Source organism: Carlito syrichta, unplaced genomic scaffold (assembly GCF_000164805.1).
Source record: "Carlito syrichta isolate Samal-C Ts95f unplaced genomic scaffold, Tarsius_syrichta-2.0.1 Scaffold302339, whole genome shotgun sequence".
Taxonomy (NCBI): Eukaryota; Metazoa; Chordata; class Mammalia; order Primates; family Tarsiidae; genus Carlito; species Carlito syrichta.
The window spans coordinates 140,677-154,531 of record NW_007246435.1 but is presented as its reverse complement, the minus strand read 5'-3'; the positions used below and the strand labels follow the sequence as shown (position 1 = coordinate 154,531).

Genomic DNA, 13,855 nt, shown 5'->3' with positions numbered 1-13,855 from the left:
ACTCAAAAAAAAAAAAAAAAAAAAAAAGTACATTGTGCCAGGTGTGGTGGCTCACGCGTGTAATCCCAGCACTTAGGGAGGCGGAGGTGAGAGGATCGCCTCAGTTCATGTGTTTGAGACCAGCTCAAACTTAGTGATACCTTGTCTCTACAATAAATTTTTAAAAAATTAGACGGGCTTGGTGGTGGGTGCCTGTAGTTCCAGCTACTTGGAAGACTGAAGAGGAGGGGTCATCTGACCCCAGTGGACTGAGGCTGTGGTGTCCATGATTGAGCCACTGCACTCCAGCCTGGGCAACAGAGTGAGACTCCTACTAAAAAAAACCAAAAAAAACCAAACTGCATTATTTTGCAGTATTGCATAAACTATAATATGATTACTCTTTAGAAGGAGAGGAGAAATTCACTTGTTTTTAAATTGTAAACATAAGAATGTGAAAATAGTTTCTCATTAAAGACTTATGATTGAGCCTGGTGTGGTGGCACGGGAAGCTGAGGTGGGAGGATCTCGTGAGCCCACGAGTTCTAGTTCAAGCTTAGGCAGCATAACAAGAGATCCTTGTCTCTGGAAAATAAAAAACAAAACAAAGCACACACATTACCCACATAATGCCATTTATATGGTTGAAACCTGGGTTTGGTTGGCAACATATATACACATACACATATATGATTTCAGTTGCTAGTATGAAAATTTAGATTTTAAATTATTTTTTTGGCATGAGATGGTGATTCGGTTTCAAGAATTTTTGTAACCATTCATTGTAAGCATTAAGAATTCTTATTGTAATTTCTCATCTTTTTGTTTCCATATGATAAGTATCTAGAATTACTATTTTAACTATTGCACAGTAAGTGAATATCATAGCTCATTAAAATTTTTTTACACAGTAAGAAATCTTTGTTATATTTTCAGTAAACTTTCTATTGAAGTATAAATGTACATACAGAAAAGTACACAGATTATAAGAGTACAGCTTAATGAATTCTTAAAAACATACCTATATAACCAGTACATCTATCAGGATTATCTGCACCCTAGAAGCTCTCTGTATCTCCCTTCAAGTAGCTAACCTCCAAAGGGTAATCCTATCCTCATTTCTAACATTGGAGATATTTTCCTGTGTTGATTTTTTTTTTTTTTTTTTTTACTTGCTGGTTCCCTTCACTTCTCTGACTTTCAAGAGTTCTAAGAAAGAAAGATAAAGTCTATCAACTACTTATTTAAGTTTATTTAGTTAAAAAATAAACTAGTACAGCCAATTTGTGGAAAATAGAGATAAGGAAACACTTGTGGTCTTACTGCTCTATCAAAACTTTTCTTCCTCCTCCAGACCTTTTTGTATGTATTTACTGTAACATTGTAATCAAAGGAGTCATATGCAGTGATTGTAAACTTTTTCCACTTAGCCTGTAGTAAGCATTTTTCATATTGCTGTTTTATTTATGGTAACAATATTGAAAGACTAATATTCTGTGTATTGCATTTTTGAAATTCTATTTTTGGATATTTTTGTTGCTTTTTTTTGCATTACAAATCAGTAGATTTTAGGTAGAAGCATTTGGAAGTGTTTATTTTTTATTATCAACAATGATTGAAGGGCCTATTGGCATTTCGCAGGTAAATGTCAGCAAGTCATAACGTCTTATTACAAGGAGGAATTTTGCTATCCAAAGGGCCACAGGATCCCTATGGAGGAGCCTTGTTAAAAATAATGTATCAATTAATATTTTCCTGCATAAAACTGTATACTTTGCTCATGTTTTTGATTATATTCTTTTTGATAGATCTCTAGAGGATGTATATTAGGGTACTAATAAAATATTGGGCATGTTACCATGTCTGAGAAAATTTTTTTTTTTTTTTTGAGTTGGAGTCTCACTCTGTCACCCAGACTGGAGTGCAGTGGCCGCTCCCAGCCCCCGCAGCCTCGACCTGCTGGGGCTCCGGCGATCCTTCCGCCTCAGCCTTCCAAGTAGCCAGAATTGCAGCCGCGGGCTACCACGCCCGGCTAATTTTTTGATTTATTGTAGAGATGAGGTCTCACCAAGTTGCCCAGGCGGGTCTCGAACCCGCAGGCTCAGGCAATCCACTCACCTCAGCCTCCCAAGGCGCAGGATTACAGGCTCATTATATAGCGCTATCATCATGTTTAAAATGACCAGTTAGACTGCTGAGGTGGGGGTGGGGACACAATATCAATAAGAGTACCTGACCTCAAACCAGGCAGAGTGGGAACCAAAGGGAGGCCTAAACTTTATCCTACTATGTCCACTAGTATACCTAATCCTGAATTGTACCCCACGCCTTTAAAATAAAATATAAACAACAAAAACAAAACAACCGATTAGATCCCAAGAAATTAACTGATGCTCAGAAAGTTGGTTCTTTGATTTCTGCATTTACTAACAGTGAGAAATTCTACGAAAATGTTGAAAAATGAAAATGTTACGGTTGAAAAATGTTACGGTTTTTATTTTAAAAAAGCAAAACTTGAGTCAACAATTGAGGTTAAACTAGAGTCTGCTAAATTTGGATACTGCTACTTTCTATAGAGACGTATGTTTAGATCAAATGAAATAAGTAACCCTTTTTATTTTTTAGAGATGGGGTCTTGCTAAGTTGCCCAGGCTTGTCTCAAACTCTTGGGCTCAAGTGAACATCTCACTTTAGCTTCCCAGGTAGCTGGGATTCGAGGCATGTGCCTCCAAACTTGGCTACTGTTTTAAAAGTTAAAACTGCAGGTCAAAATTACATTTTAAAATGATAATCCTGTCAGTCACGGTGGCTTATACCTGTTATCCCAGTACGGTGGAGGCTAGAGGATTGGTTGATCCCAGGGGTTTGAGACCGACCTGGGCAACTTGGAGAGATCATGTCTCTTCAATAAATCAAAAATTAGCTGGGTGTGGTGCTGCACACCTGTACTTCCAGCTACTTGGAAGGCTGAGGTGGAAGGATCGCCTGAGCCTAGCAGGTCGAGGCTGTGGTAACTGTGAGCATGCCACTGCACTCCAGCCTGGGCCACAGATAAAGATTGTAGTACAGCCAGGCCTTATGAGAAGTAGGACTGAGAACCAGAAAGGTGACTATCTGCCTCTTTCTCTCAAGAATCTTTTTCTTCTTTCTTTCTTTGTATTAGGGCCTCACTGTCACCCAGGCTAGAGTGCAGTGTTGCAGTGCCATAATTACGGCTCACAACAACCTTAACTTCTTGGCCTCAGGCGATCCTCCTGCGTTATTTCTTTGCATCATCTGATGCAAGTCTATTCTAATCACTTTCCAGCCCAATAGAGAGAATCTGATTGTTTGGAGTTCATTTGGTTCAGCCTGACTCCCCAAATTACAGGTTGCTGGTCAGCCCATGAAATGGGCCCTTGTGACAGGTGACTAATCAGTTGTGACTAGAAAACCTTACAAGATATGTTGAGGATTTCACATAGGTAACTGTTAAGGCTTGTGCTGAAGTTTTGTAGAATGCCTTGGTAGCACTACGTAGGCAGCACACCTAGTCATTGGCTTACCCGGAGACCTGGAAACTTGAGCTGTGAAGAAAAGTGAAATTACCCTTTCAGAAGGGGAGTTAGAGAGGACGTCGTAGCCAAATGGAACAACATGTATGAAGACCCAGATGTTCACGTGTCCTTGGAACTACAAGTATTTGTATGCCTAGATTTTGGGGTGTGCTTATGTGATGAAGCAAGAACAGAAAGGTGCCTTCGAAGAAATTCAAGCTGTGGAGTGATGTTATGAAATTTGCAGTTTAGAAAGATCACTCTGGGTGCTTTTGTGTAAGACCATTAATAGGGGGTTAAGGTTGGATTCATTGTGATGGTTTAGGAGCCGTTGTAGAAATCCAGGTGAGAAATGGTGAGGGTCTGAATTAAAGTATTGATAATGAGAATGGTGAATGAATTAATGTGACATATTTTGAGAGGTACTGTCAGCAGGATTTGTTGAATAATTGGATGAGGGGGAAAGGTTAAGGATGATTTGTCAGTCAGGATAAGGCAGGGTTTTGGAAACAACTCCAACTCTCAGTAGTTTGACAAAGCAGATTATTTCTTACACTAGATTGGTGGGAGTGGGAACCTGCTTATTGTGGTCTCTCACTTTGGGTTGAAGCTGATAAATCAGCCACTCGTATTCTGAATGTTGCTGGTCACTGTGGCAGAGGAAAAGAACCAACAAATGACTCTTAACGCTTCTTCAGAATAGTGACACATGTCAGTTCTGTTCATATTTAATTGACCAAAGCAAATTACATGGCCACGCCTAACTTTTAGGAACAGAAAAATAGAATTTTATCATTTATGCAGAAGGAGCTTTGGAGATATTTAGTGGACAGCATTAATGGCCATCACACTAATGACTCCCAGATTTCAGATTTGGGTAATGAATGATGGCATCTTTCACTGAGATAGAATGTTTAGGACCAAGGGCAGGATTGGTAAGGAAGGAGGATGATGAATGTACTTTAATAGGACTTAATGAGTTAAGGGGTGGATGCTGGTGACCATCAAGGTGTAATATTCCAGCAGGCTCTTGGATCTGGGAGTCTAGAGCTCATGAGAAGCCTCAATTGGAGATTTGTTAATGTAAGTGTGGTGAGTTAAGTCTGGATGTGGATATATTTACCTCAGAAACAATGAAGTGCTTTGACTTAGATGTTTGGTGGGATGCAGAGGAATTTTTAGTGACAGTTGTGTGAATCCTGAATTTGGTGACCTTTGGCAGCAGTGAATTGAGTTGGGTGCAAAGAGGTAGTTTCTTTTTTTTTAACTTTAATTAGCCTTACTAATTATGTTAATAATATAGTAAATATATGTAGATTGGCAGAATGATTGTTCATGAGGATAGTATATTTTGGAGTCTAACAAGATGTATTCATATTAGGAAATGTTTTTTTAAAATTGTGCTGTGTATGGTTCCTTTTTACTGTAGGCCTGCCTGCATTGAATCAAGTCAGTAGAACTAGTTTGAGTCTGCTGTTTTGCATATAAAATGTGTAAGTTTTTGTTTGTAAAATCTTTTGTGTGGCAAATCACATTGTTTAGCTTGAGGCGGTCTGGTATATGCAAAAGACTTTAATTTTGATTCCAGGCTATTTCTAAGACTGTTGTGAAGTGTTTAGCCTCACATTTATGAAGGATTGGAGTGGTTACAAAATTTGAAGTCTTGAAGTTTGGGGCTTTTACAAAGGAATTTTACCTATTTATGATACACTGGTTGAACATTTTTGGGCTAAGTTAACTTTTCACATTTCACTCAGGAGTAAGGATTGATTAGTTTGAGTTCTATGTTTTACAAATAAGGCTGTAGACCTGCCTAGATTGCCTACTGTCTTGGCAGACAAATCTTAACTAAATGACCAAGTTTTGGTATTTCATGTCTTAATAATCCTGAGCAACAAACATTTCTTAAGACTTGATTATATAAGAAGTCACAATTATGTAAGATTATACAAAAATTAAGAAAGAAATTTTAAATGAAAATGACAAAACCAAGCAAATGTTTATTCATTAGTGCATTTGTTTTTCTTTTTTATCTTGCAGCAACGCACCTCTTGCTTTTTCCTCCAAAGTATGTTATGTTAAGTTTCGTGACCCATCAAGTGTTGGCGTGGCCCAGCATCTAACTAACACGGTTTTTATTGACAGAGCTCTGATAGTTGTTCCTTGTGCAGAAGGTTAGTATCTCACTCTTTTTGTGTGTGTGCTATTGTTTTAATTTCTGTCTTGTCTGTTACTGCCTTTGGCTTTCCTAGAAATTGGCAAGTAGGCAGTATTCTGAGGTGTGTGTATAAGTGGGTGTGAAAGAGAAAGCAAGAATGACATTTGTAAGAGGAAAATTTTTTTACTTAATAATAAATCATATTAAAATGGTAAATTTATGGCTTATGAATGGTTGAGATTTTGCAACTTAATACTAAGAGTTCATAAATTTATTTCGCTTCTCTGGTTTGCTTTGGCTTTCTGTATTTGCATATTGTAAAGCTTTCTGAAATTAAAAAAAATAGTTGATATGGGAAATTACTTAAAATGTATAAACAAGCATTTACTCAGTGTGTTCAATATTAATATATTACAAATAAAAACTGTACACATTTTGCCAAATTGGATTTAGGTGCTATTTATAAGAAAATACTTGTAATTTATGTTTTTTAAAGTACCCTCTTAAGGTAATTGACCTTAATTATTAACTGTTAGATTATTATTTTATATTCAGTGTAATAGTTTGTGAAGCAACTGGAATTTACTTTTTTCTTTTATTGACTTTTTGGGGAGATCTGGGGGAAAAAACCCCACAAATTTCTAAAGCCATAATCAAAGAAATAGTTGTTAAAGATAGAAACAAAGATCTTGTAGTTACTTATTAAATTTTATGACTTAAACTGCTTTATGAAGTAATTATTACTCGTAGTTTTTAGTAACTTCTATTTCCAGAGCCACTCACATATAATAGGCTGTGCTGAATTTTGACAGTGATGGTGTCTAAATAACTTTTATTTAGAATACTGACTGGCACATGTACATGGATTTTAGAGTTGGATTATTGTAAATTTAAATGTCCTGAGATAGATTTTTCTCTGGTAGATGATGGTAACTGTTTTACAACATAAAAGTTGACCAGAAACAATTTAATGGACTTTCATATATAATTTTTAAAACCTCTGCTTTTTTAGTGACAGGTTAACCAAAATAACTTAATGTATACTAAGAAGCTTACTACACTTTTTTGTGCTTATTTCAGGATGCCTGTTCTGGGAGGTCAAAAACATTACAGTCAAATACAGCGAGTACTGGGCTGGTATTTTTGAAGTCCCAGAACAGGACAGTCTGGATTTTTTTCAGATAAATTTGAAAGTGTCTTTCCCGTGCTTGGGGCTTAGAGTGGGTAGGGAAAGTACAAATAAGCTAAAGTTAATTATTTGCTAAATATTTCCTTATCTGCTGATCTATGTGGGTACAATGAGTCCAAATTGGAGGAGTGAGATGGGAAAGGAACTGGTTAATGGTTTAGTTCTACATACTTTGTACTGAAAGTTCATAACAAGAAATTACATGGGAAAAAAGAAATAGAAGGGTTATTACACTGGGATATTAATTATATCAGAAAATTGCACCATCAACAGTACAGGATCTTTAATAATTTTAATTCACTACTGAATTGGAAGGAAAGATTTTGTTATTGATGCTTGGTTGGAACCTTGCTATGTTCCCATAGAATCTTTCATATATCTGAGAAACTGACTGTGATTTGTCATAAATGTTCAAGGTAATAGGCATGCAGACGTCCCTTTTATTGTTTATTTTACTTGATAGAGATGAATACATGCATATTTAGATACAGCTTTTTAATATTTTTAAGTATTACCATTTTGAGACAAAGTTTTACTACGTTTGAACATGAAAACCACATACTTGTATTGCAGTTTACTTAGGAGCAAGTAAATATTTTATAACACTAAAATAATTGGTATTAGTAAAATACTCAGATACACATTTTTCACTAGGTATATTAAATACAACAGAGGTGAATTTATGGAACCTGAAAAATTTTACAGTTAGCTCTTTAGAGTTTACTTCAAGCAAAGAAATAATGCATTATTGTACTAAAAAATAGAGTGAAATAACTAACCAAAGGAAAGTGTTCCAGTGAAATAAGTTCTGTAAGAGGAGAGGTACTGTGGTGTTGTAAACAGTATTGTGTTTACTTCACTTACTGTATCCTTTCCTTGGTGTTACACATATAACATCATGACATAAATGAGAAAAACCATAGAAAAAATTTTAAGTTTTTTTAGTTTCTTTCAAACTATTTTTTTAATGCAGACAGTAATGTGAGGAGATTCTAAGCTGTAAAAGTGATGTTTGATGTGTAACAGTTTCATACATATTAAGCATTAACTATTGTGAATAAAACATGCCATTTCAAAATAAAATGTACCTTCATTATGCTTGTCCAAATATGACCTCTTTTTGTTGTTGCGTGCATTTCAGATTTCTTTTTATAAATGTTAACACTTAGAAAAAGATAAGGTCAAACATAACAAGGGTGTCAGCCTAATCATCAGTCATAACTTTATGTCCACATTTTCTGGTAGATGGATTTTGACTATTAATTTGGTTTTGTATGTTTTCTCTATGTGATATTTGTGCATTATTAGATGACTAGACTGGCCAAGGCAGACCTGTTACACTTGCCTGAGTTAGGCATTGTTTGCCATGCCACTAAACCTGCCGTCAAGTGAAACCTTCATTGGGGAAATGAGATCGGAGTCTGAACCGCAGAAGATGGACGCCCTGTCTCTGTTTTTTATTGTTTTACTTTAATTTCATTTCTTTTTCTTTATTTTGTCCCTTTTTTTGTTTTTGTTTTTGTTTTTGTTTTGTTAAATCTCTTTCACTTTAACTTGTGAGCTGGGTTTCCAGTTCATTGTAAATGGTATTCCATTAAGGGTTCATAACGTGTTGCAAATTGTATTTGGAGATGATTAGCAGAGCTCAACCTTAAGATAAAATAAATTTTCATGCAGTAAATTAGGATACAGTGTGAAGCTCAGTGTGAGTCATAATTGGTTTATAGACTGATCAGGTACATTTTGATCTTGAAACATTAAAAGACTATAAGAGTCTTAGGACTGCTTTCTGATCCCAATTCAACATTTTTGTAGATTTTTTCAAGTCTACATTTCTTATAAAAACCAGCTTGATAGATTCTAATTTTCATCCTTCCCCCTGAAATTTTAGGCATACAAAATCATCAAGGAAAATAAGGAACTTTTTAATAACAGTCTGGGATTAGGGGAGAAGAGCCTTTCACTTTTATGGTAGTTATTCATTATGGAACTTATTTCCTTGACTTACAGATACTTTTTGTTGCCTGTGTGGGGAATGGATATTTGAGAAACTGTTGATTATTTGAGTGTATGTTTTTGTTTGCTTGAATTTTTTTGTTGGTAATTCTTCAGAGGTTACTAGCTTCTAAATGGGTTCAGAGATTAGGACTAATACTTTAATATGACGAGAAATGTTTTCCTCTCAGTTGCCTCTGAGGAGTATAGTTTGGGAAAATACTAAATGCTTCTTTGTTTAAACTTTTATATACTCTGTATTTGGAGGGTAAATTTGATAGAGTTCTATCTTGGAAAATAAGCATGGAACTTTTTCTTAAAGAATCTTTAATGATAATAAGACAAAAATGTTGTTCTTAAAATTAGAATTATAGATTTATAGTAGTTTATTACTATCATGAAAGGGAAGTCTGACAACCTGCTGATAATTTTATTTAAGCCAGAAATGAAAGACTTCATAATACTAAGTAATCAGCTTTTGGCCTGTGTTGAATACCCTTTTTGTTTTCTGCACTGTCTTCGATGAGTAGTTTTGCTTATTAATTGACATGTAATATTAAATTTGGAACATTACTAAATTGGAATTCATTTGTTTATTAGGTGCATATATTAGGGTAGTGATACACAGGTTTTCCACCTCAGAACCTTGATTGATTTATCTAGTGTGTTCAGGTTTTACAAACCTTTTTTAAAAATACCTATTTTTAACAAACAGGTGTGATAGCAATATAAATAGTATAGTATATATGTGGGTATACATAAATACATGTGTTAATACTAATAACTAATACATATAAAGTAGATTATTGATATTTGGTGTTTCAATAAGGCCTACCTACCTTTGTTTATCTTTATGCATGTTAAGAAATGTTTTCCAGAATTTACATTGAAATAAAAAATAACTTTGTTTTTTAAATTAGTAAATTAAAGTAATATAAGCTTAGATGCTGCAAAGTTAGAAAATAGTAGGCATTTGCTAAAGCAAATAAAATGTAATTTTTATTCTGTTCCTATAAATAAGGCATAGCCAGTACTTAAAGCAAGTTCAAATTCCATTTTGAATTTCATCCATGTCTAGCAATATATTCAGATAATATTGTTTAGAGATTATCTCTGCACATCTGGTGGTTTTAAACAATTTTAACTACTAAAACCAATCATGGTGCGTGTGAAAATTGAGTGTATATGCTATATTTTAGCTTAGCATGATTTTTATACACTGTGTCATTTAAAACACTTTTGAACAGTTCATAATGGAAATGCATTGCCAGCTATCACATGAGTAGTTCTAAATATATCCACATGTAGTCAACTATTTAAGAAGTTTTTTTTTTTTTTGCCTAAGAGGATAAGAAAAAATGTGTAAAAGTTTTAGTCCTTATCAAAATTTACTTATTAGAAGTCAGCAATTAAATGTGACAAATCATACTTATTTCAGAGTAAGTTTTTTTTATTTTTTAGGTTGTAAGGATTTTTTTCTTCTCAGTTTTTTTTTAATTTTTTTTTTTTAGTGTTATTAGATTGTTTCAGTGTTATTGTTATTAGGCAGTTAAAATGTTTATAAGCAAGACTTTTAGGCCTTAACCACTCCTCTTCAGATAAGTATACATAAATTGACTCTAAAAGTTAATATTTTAAGGATGTTTCCTGAGACTACGGAACTTTTTGTTGTTGTTGTTATTCTGAAAAATTATTAGCAATTTCCTAAGGTTTATTTTTTGGAACTGAATTTTTTTAGGCATCTCTTAATGTTGGTGAGATGTTTATTAAATGAATGGATGTAGGCCTCTTTTTAAATTGAATCTGATTACATGAAGTAGGTTTTTGTTTTCTTCTATTTGAAATTGAATGGAGAGTTATTGAAATTGTTTGCAACAAGTGTAGGTAGTTTCAGAAACAGGATAGGAGCACTCATTAAGGAACAAATTTCAATTCGCACATATTTGTTTTTTCTTTTTCTTTTTTTTGACTAATTTGGTTATTTGCCATTTCTGGGGATTAAACTTTAAAAAATGTTCTTCTTTTCTGTATCTGATGTTCTGTGTGCTATTAGTGATGCAGCCAACACGAACGGTTGTCATGTGTAACACAACTTTCGATCACCGCGAAAACACCGTCCTGGGAAAGCGTCCATGCTTGATATCGTTTGGTTCATGAACATTAAGTTTCCAGTACAGGTGACCCATAGCTCAAAGTGTTAAATAATTGTCTACATTATTCAATTTTTAAAATAATATTCCATTAATGAGATTGTTAATCTTTGAAGTTTTGCTCACTTTTATTTTTCCTAGTAGAGCAGGATAAAAGGAAAGACTTAAGTTCTTATTTATTTTTTTGTATGGATCTCATAGATAGATTCATTTATTATTATTATTTTTTAAGTGCAAGGGTAATTGTAAAATCATAGTGTAAAGTTTGTGTGGTGTTTCTGCTTTCTGTGATGTTTGGAACTTGCCTCTGCAGGTAAAATCCCAGAGGAATCCAAAGCCCTTTCTTTATTGGCTCCTGCTCCAACCATGACTAGTCTGATGCCTGGTGCAGGATTGCTTCCCATACCAACCCCAAATCCCTTGACGACAGTAAGTACTGTAAGTCCTCTTATGAAAGCGGTGTACGTTCAGCTGTGTTGTCGGTTGAAAAAAAGAGCGTCGAGAGTTAATCAGTAGACAATATATAACAAATTAGGGTGTCTTCAAGCAGAAACACATGAAATAAGGTTATGTATTTATCAGTTGATGAAAATCATGTGGCCAGAGGCTCAGTATTCAATAATTCATTGTTCATGGGAACTTTATAGAATAAGGAGAATTAACTGTCTGTTTTTAGTATCAAGTTCGAAAGTTGTCAAAATATTCAGGCAGTTGAGAAATACATTTCTAGTTATATTTAAGACTAATATGACCTTATTCTCTTAATAATTCAGACATATACATGGCTTAAAGTTAGGATTCACTGGTTTCCTTCTGTTGTTGAGTTGGTCAGTTCTTTTCAAGATTAAGAATGGTAATTTTGGATATTAATAGAAAATATATGCTGTGTTTTTTTCTTCAATAGCTTGGTGTTTCACTTAGCAGTTTGGGAGCTATACCAGCAGCAGCACTAGACCCCAACGTTTCGACACTTGGAGAGATACCACAGCCACCACTTATGGGAAATGTGGATCCTTCTAAAATTGATGAAATTAGAAGAACGGTCTACGTTGGAAATTTGAATTCCCAGGTAACTAATTTAAGAAGAAACTGAGTGACAGTAGCTTTTATTTTTTTTCCTCTTAAAAATCATTCAGTCGATAAAGCAATATTTATCTGATTTTTCAAAAGAATATGCTTTATTAAACTATCACTTTATTTTCTCAGACAACGACAGCTGACCAACTACTTGAATTTTTTAAACAAGTTGGAGAAGTGAAGTTTGTGCGGATGGCAGGTGATGAGACTCAGCCAACTCGGTTTGCTTTTGTGGAATTTGCAGACCAAAATTCTGTACCAAGGGCCCTTGCTTTTAATGGAGTTATGTTTGGAGACAGGCCACTGAAGTAAGAAATTCTAAACAAAGAAATTTTAATGATTTTGAAAAAATTTAAAGTATTTTTGATATAATTAAGGCTTTTTTTTTTCTTTCTAATAGTAATTGGCAATTTGTGGAAAGGAAGACTGTGTTAAGTATAAGTAAAATACATGAGATGCTTATCATTTTAGCCTTTAAATTCCTGTATTTAAAGACATTTGTTTTCTCATTTTGCATTTTTATGAGGTCTAATTCAATGTTGACATTATTAATATACCCTACATAGTGGTCCTAGATCTCTTCTTTAGCTTTAGCAGATCAGGTTGGTTTTGCATTATGACTGCAGACTAATGGGCAGCCTAACCTGTGGGTTGAACGGCAGTCCGTCTGCTAGTAGGAACGTTGGTAAATTCGAAATCTAGTGAAGAAAATGGCATGAAGTATGCAGAAATGTTTTAAACCAAACATTTTGACTTTGAAGGTTTGCTTACATCCTTTTTTGCCAAAAAAATCGATGTAACCTTTTGTATAACTCAAGACCAGCAATTCCATTTTATGCAGATTATTGAGGCAAATGTAGTTTTGTTTGAATTTGATAGACTGCCTTAGTTATACAGTGTGATCAGGATTTTGTGGTTAAAGGATAAATGCCTGCTCTTCGGGTGTGCGTGTCTTCTCAGTGTGTAAGGGGTGAAGTGGGACACGTCAGATTCATTTAGTGCATCAGAGAAGTAAGTCTCAGCTAGTGGCGGAAGAGTTTTGTCAGGTCCCTCCCACATTTGAAGCTGTGTCTGACTCAGCCGTCGCCAGGGTTGATTAAAACGGTATACGTGATATAAAGCTTTCCCTTCTTTCTCTCAGAGTATGCAGGTGATCAACAAAATCTTATCTAAAAATAGAAATGATTCATTTTAATATTGTGTCAACATTCTGATTTTTTGTAATTCTAAGCTGTGTGGAAAAGCACTTGCTCTGGCCCATTTGAGTTGTTAATGAAGTCAGCTAGGGTTCAGTTCTTTTTCTTGGCTTTTGTCTTTCTTAACAAAATATTGGGAGGTGAGAATGAGAACTTCATTATGGTTTTGAGGCTGCTTTTTGGTTTTTCTGTATTTAGCTATGTCATTCTTAAGTGTGCTCCTCAGATTTATGTGTATTATATAAACATTTAATTGTTTCGTGCTTTATAAATATGGTGTGTATTTGTGATATGCTAATATTTTTAATTTAGAATAAATCACTCCAACAATGCAATAGTAAAACCCCCTGAGATGACACCTCAGGCTGCAGCTAAGGAGTTAGAAGAAGTAATGAAGCGAGTACGAGAAGCTCAGTCATTTATCTCAGCAGCTATTGAACCAGGTAAGGCCATATGTTGTTACATAGGCCATAGTTTAAAGGTCATATAATCATAGAACTCGAAGGAATTTTAGAAATTATCTTGTACAGTCCCTTCATTTTACAAACAAGAAGACTGAAACTCAAGAAATAGTA

The 13,855-nt window shown here is 34.6% G+C and overlaps 1 protein-coding gene across 7 annotated transcripts in view; it reads left to right on the top strand.

Moving 5' to 3' along the window:
* The window catches only part of SREK1 (splicing regulatory glutamic acid and lysine rich protein 1), a 39,343-nt gene that overhangs the window by 2,560 nt on the left and 22,928 nt on the right, over positions 1 to 13,855 (top strand). For 2 of the 7 annotated variants that reach the window (XM_008056386.2, XM_008056385.2), the window contains exons 2-6: positions 5,556 to 5,689; positions 11,321 to 11,436; positions 11,912 to 12,076; positions 12,214 to 12,392; positions 13,593 to 13,723. In XM_008056386.2, the coding sequence (XP_008054577.1) occupies positions 5,556 to 5,689; positions 11,321 to 11,436; positions 11,912 to 12,076; positions 12,214 to 12,392; positions 13,593 to 13,723 (725 nt within the window). Of the gene's footprint in view, positions 1 to 5,555; positions 5,690 to 8,156; positions 8,931 to 10,910; positions 11,035 to 11,320; positions 11,446 to 11,911; positions 12,077 to 12,213; positions 12,393 to 13,592; positions 13,724 to 13,855 lie in introns of those variants that run through there. The other 5 variants (XM_021711525.1, XM_021711524.1, XM_021711527.1 and 2 more) reach the window with 4 other exon arrangements.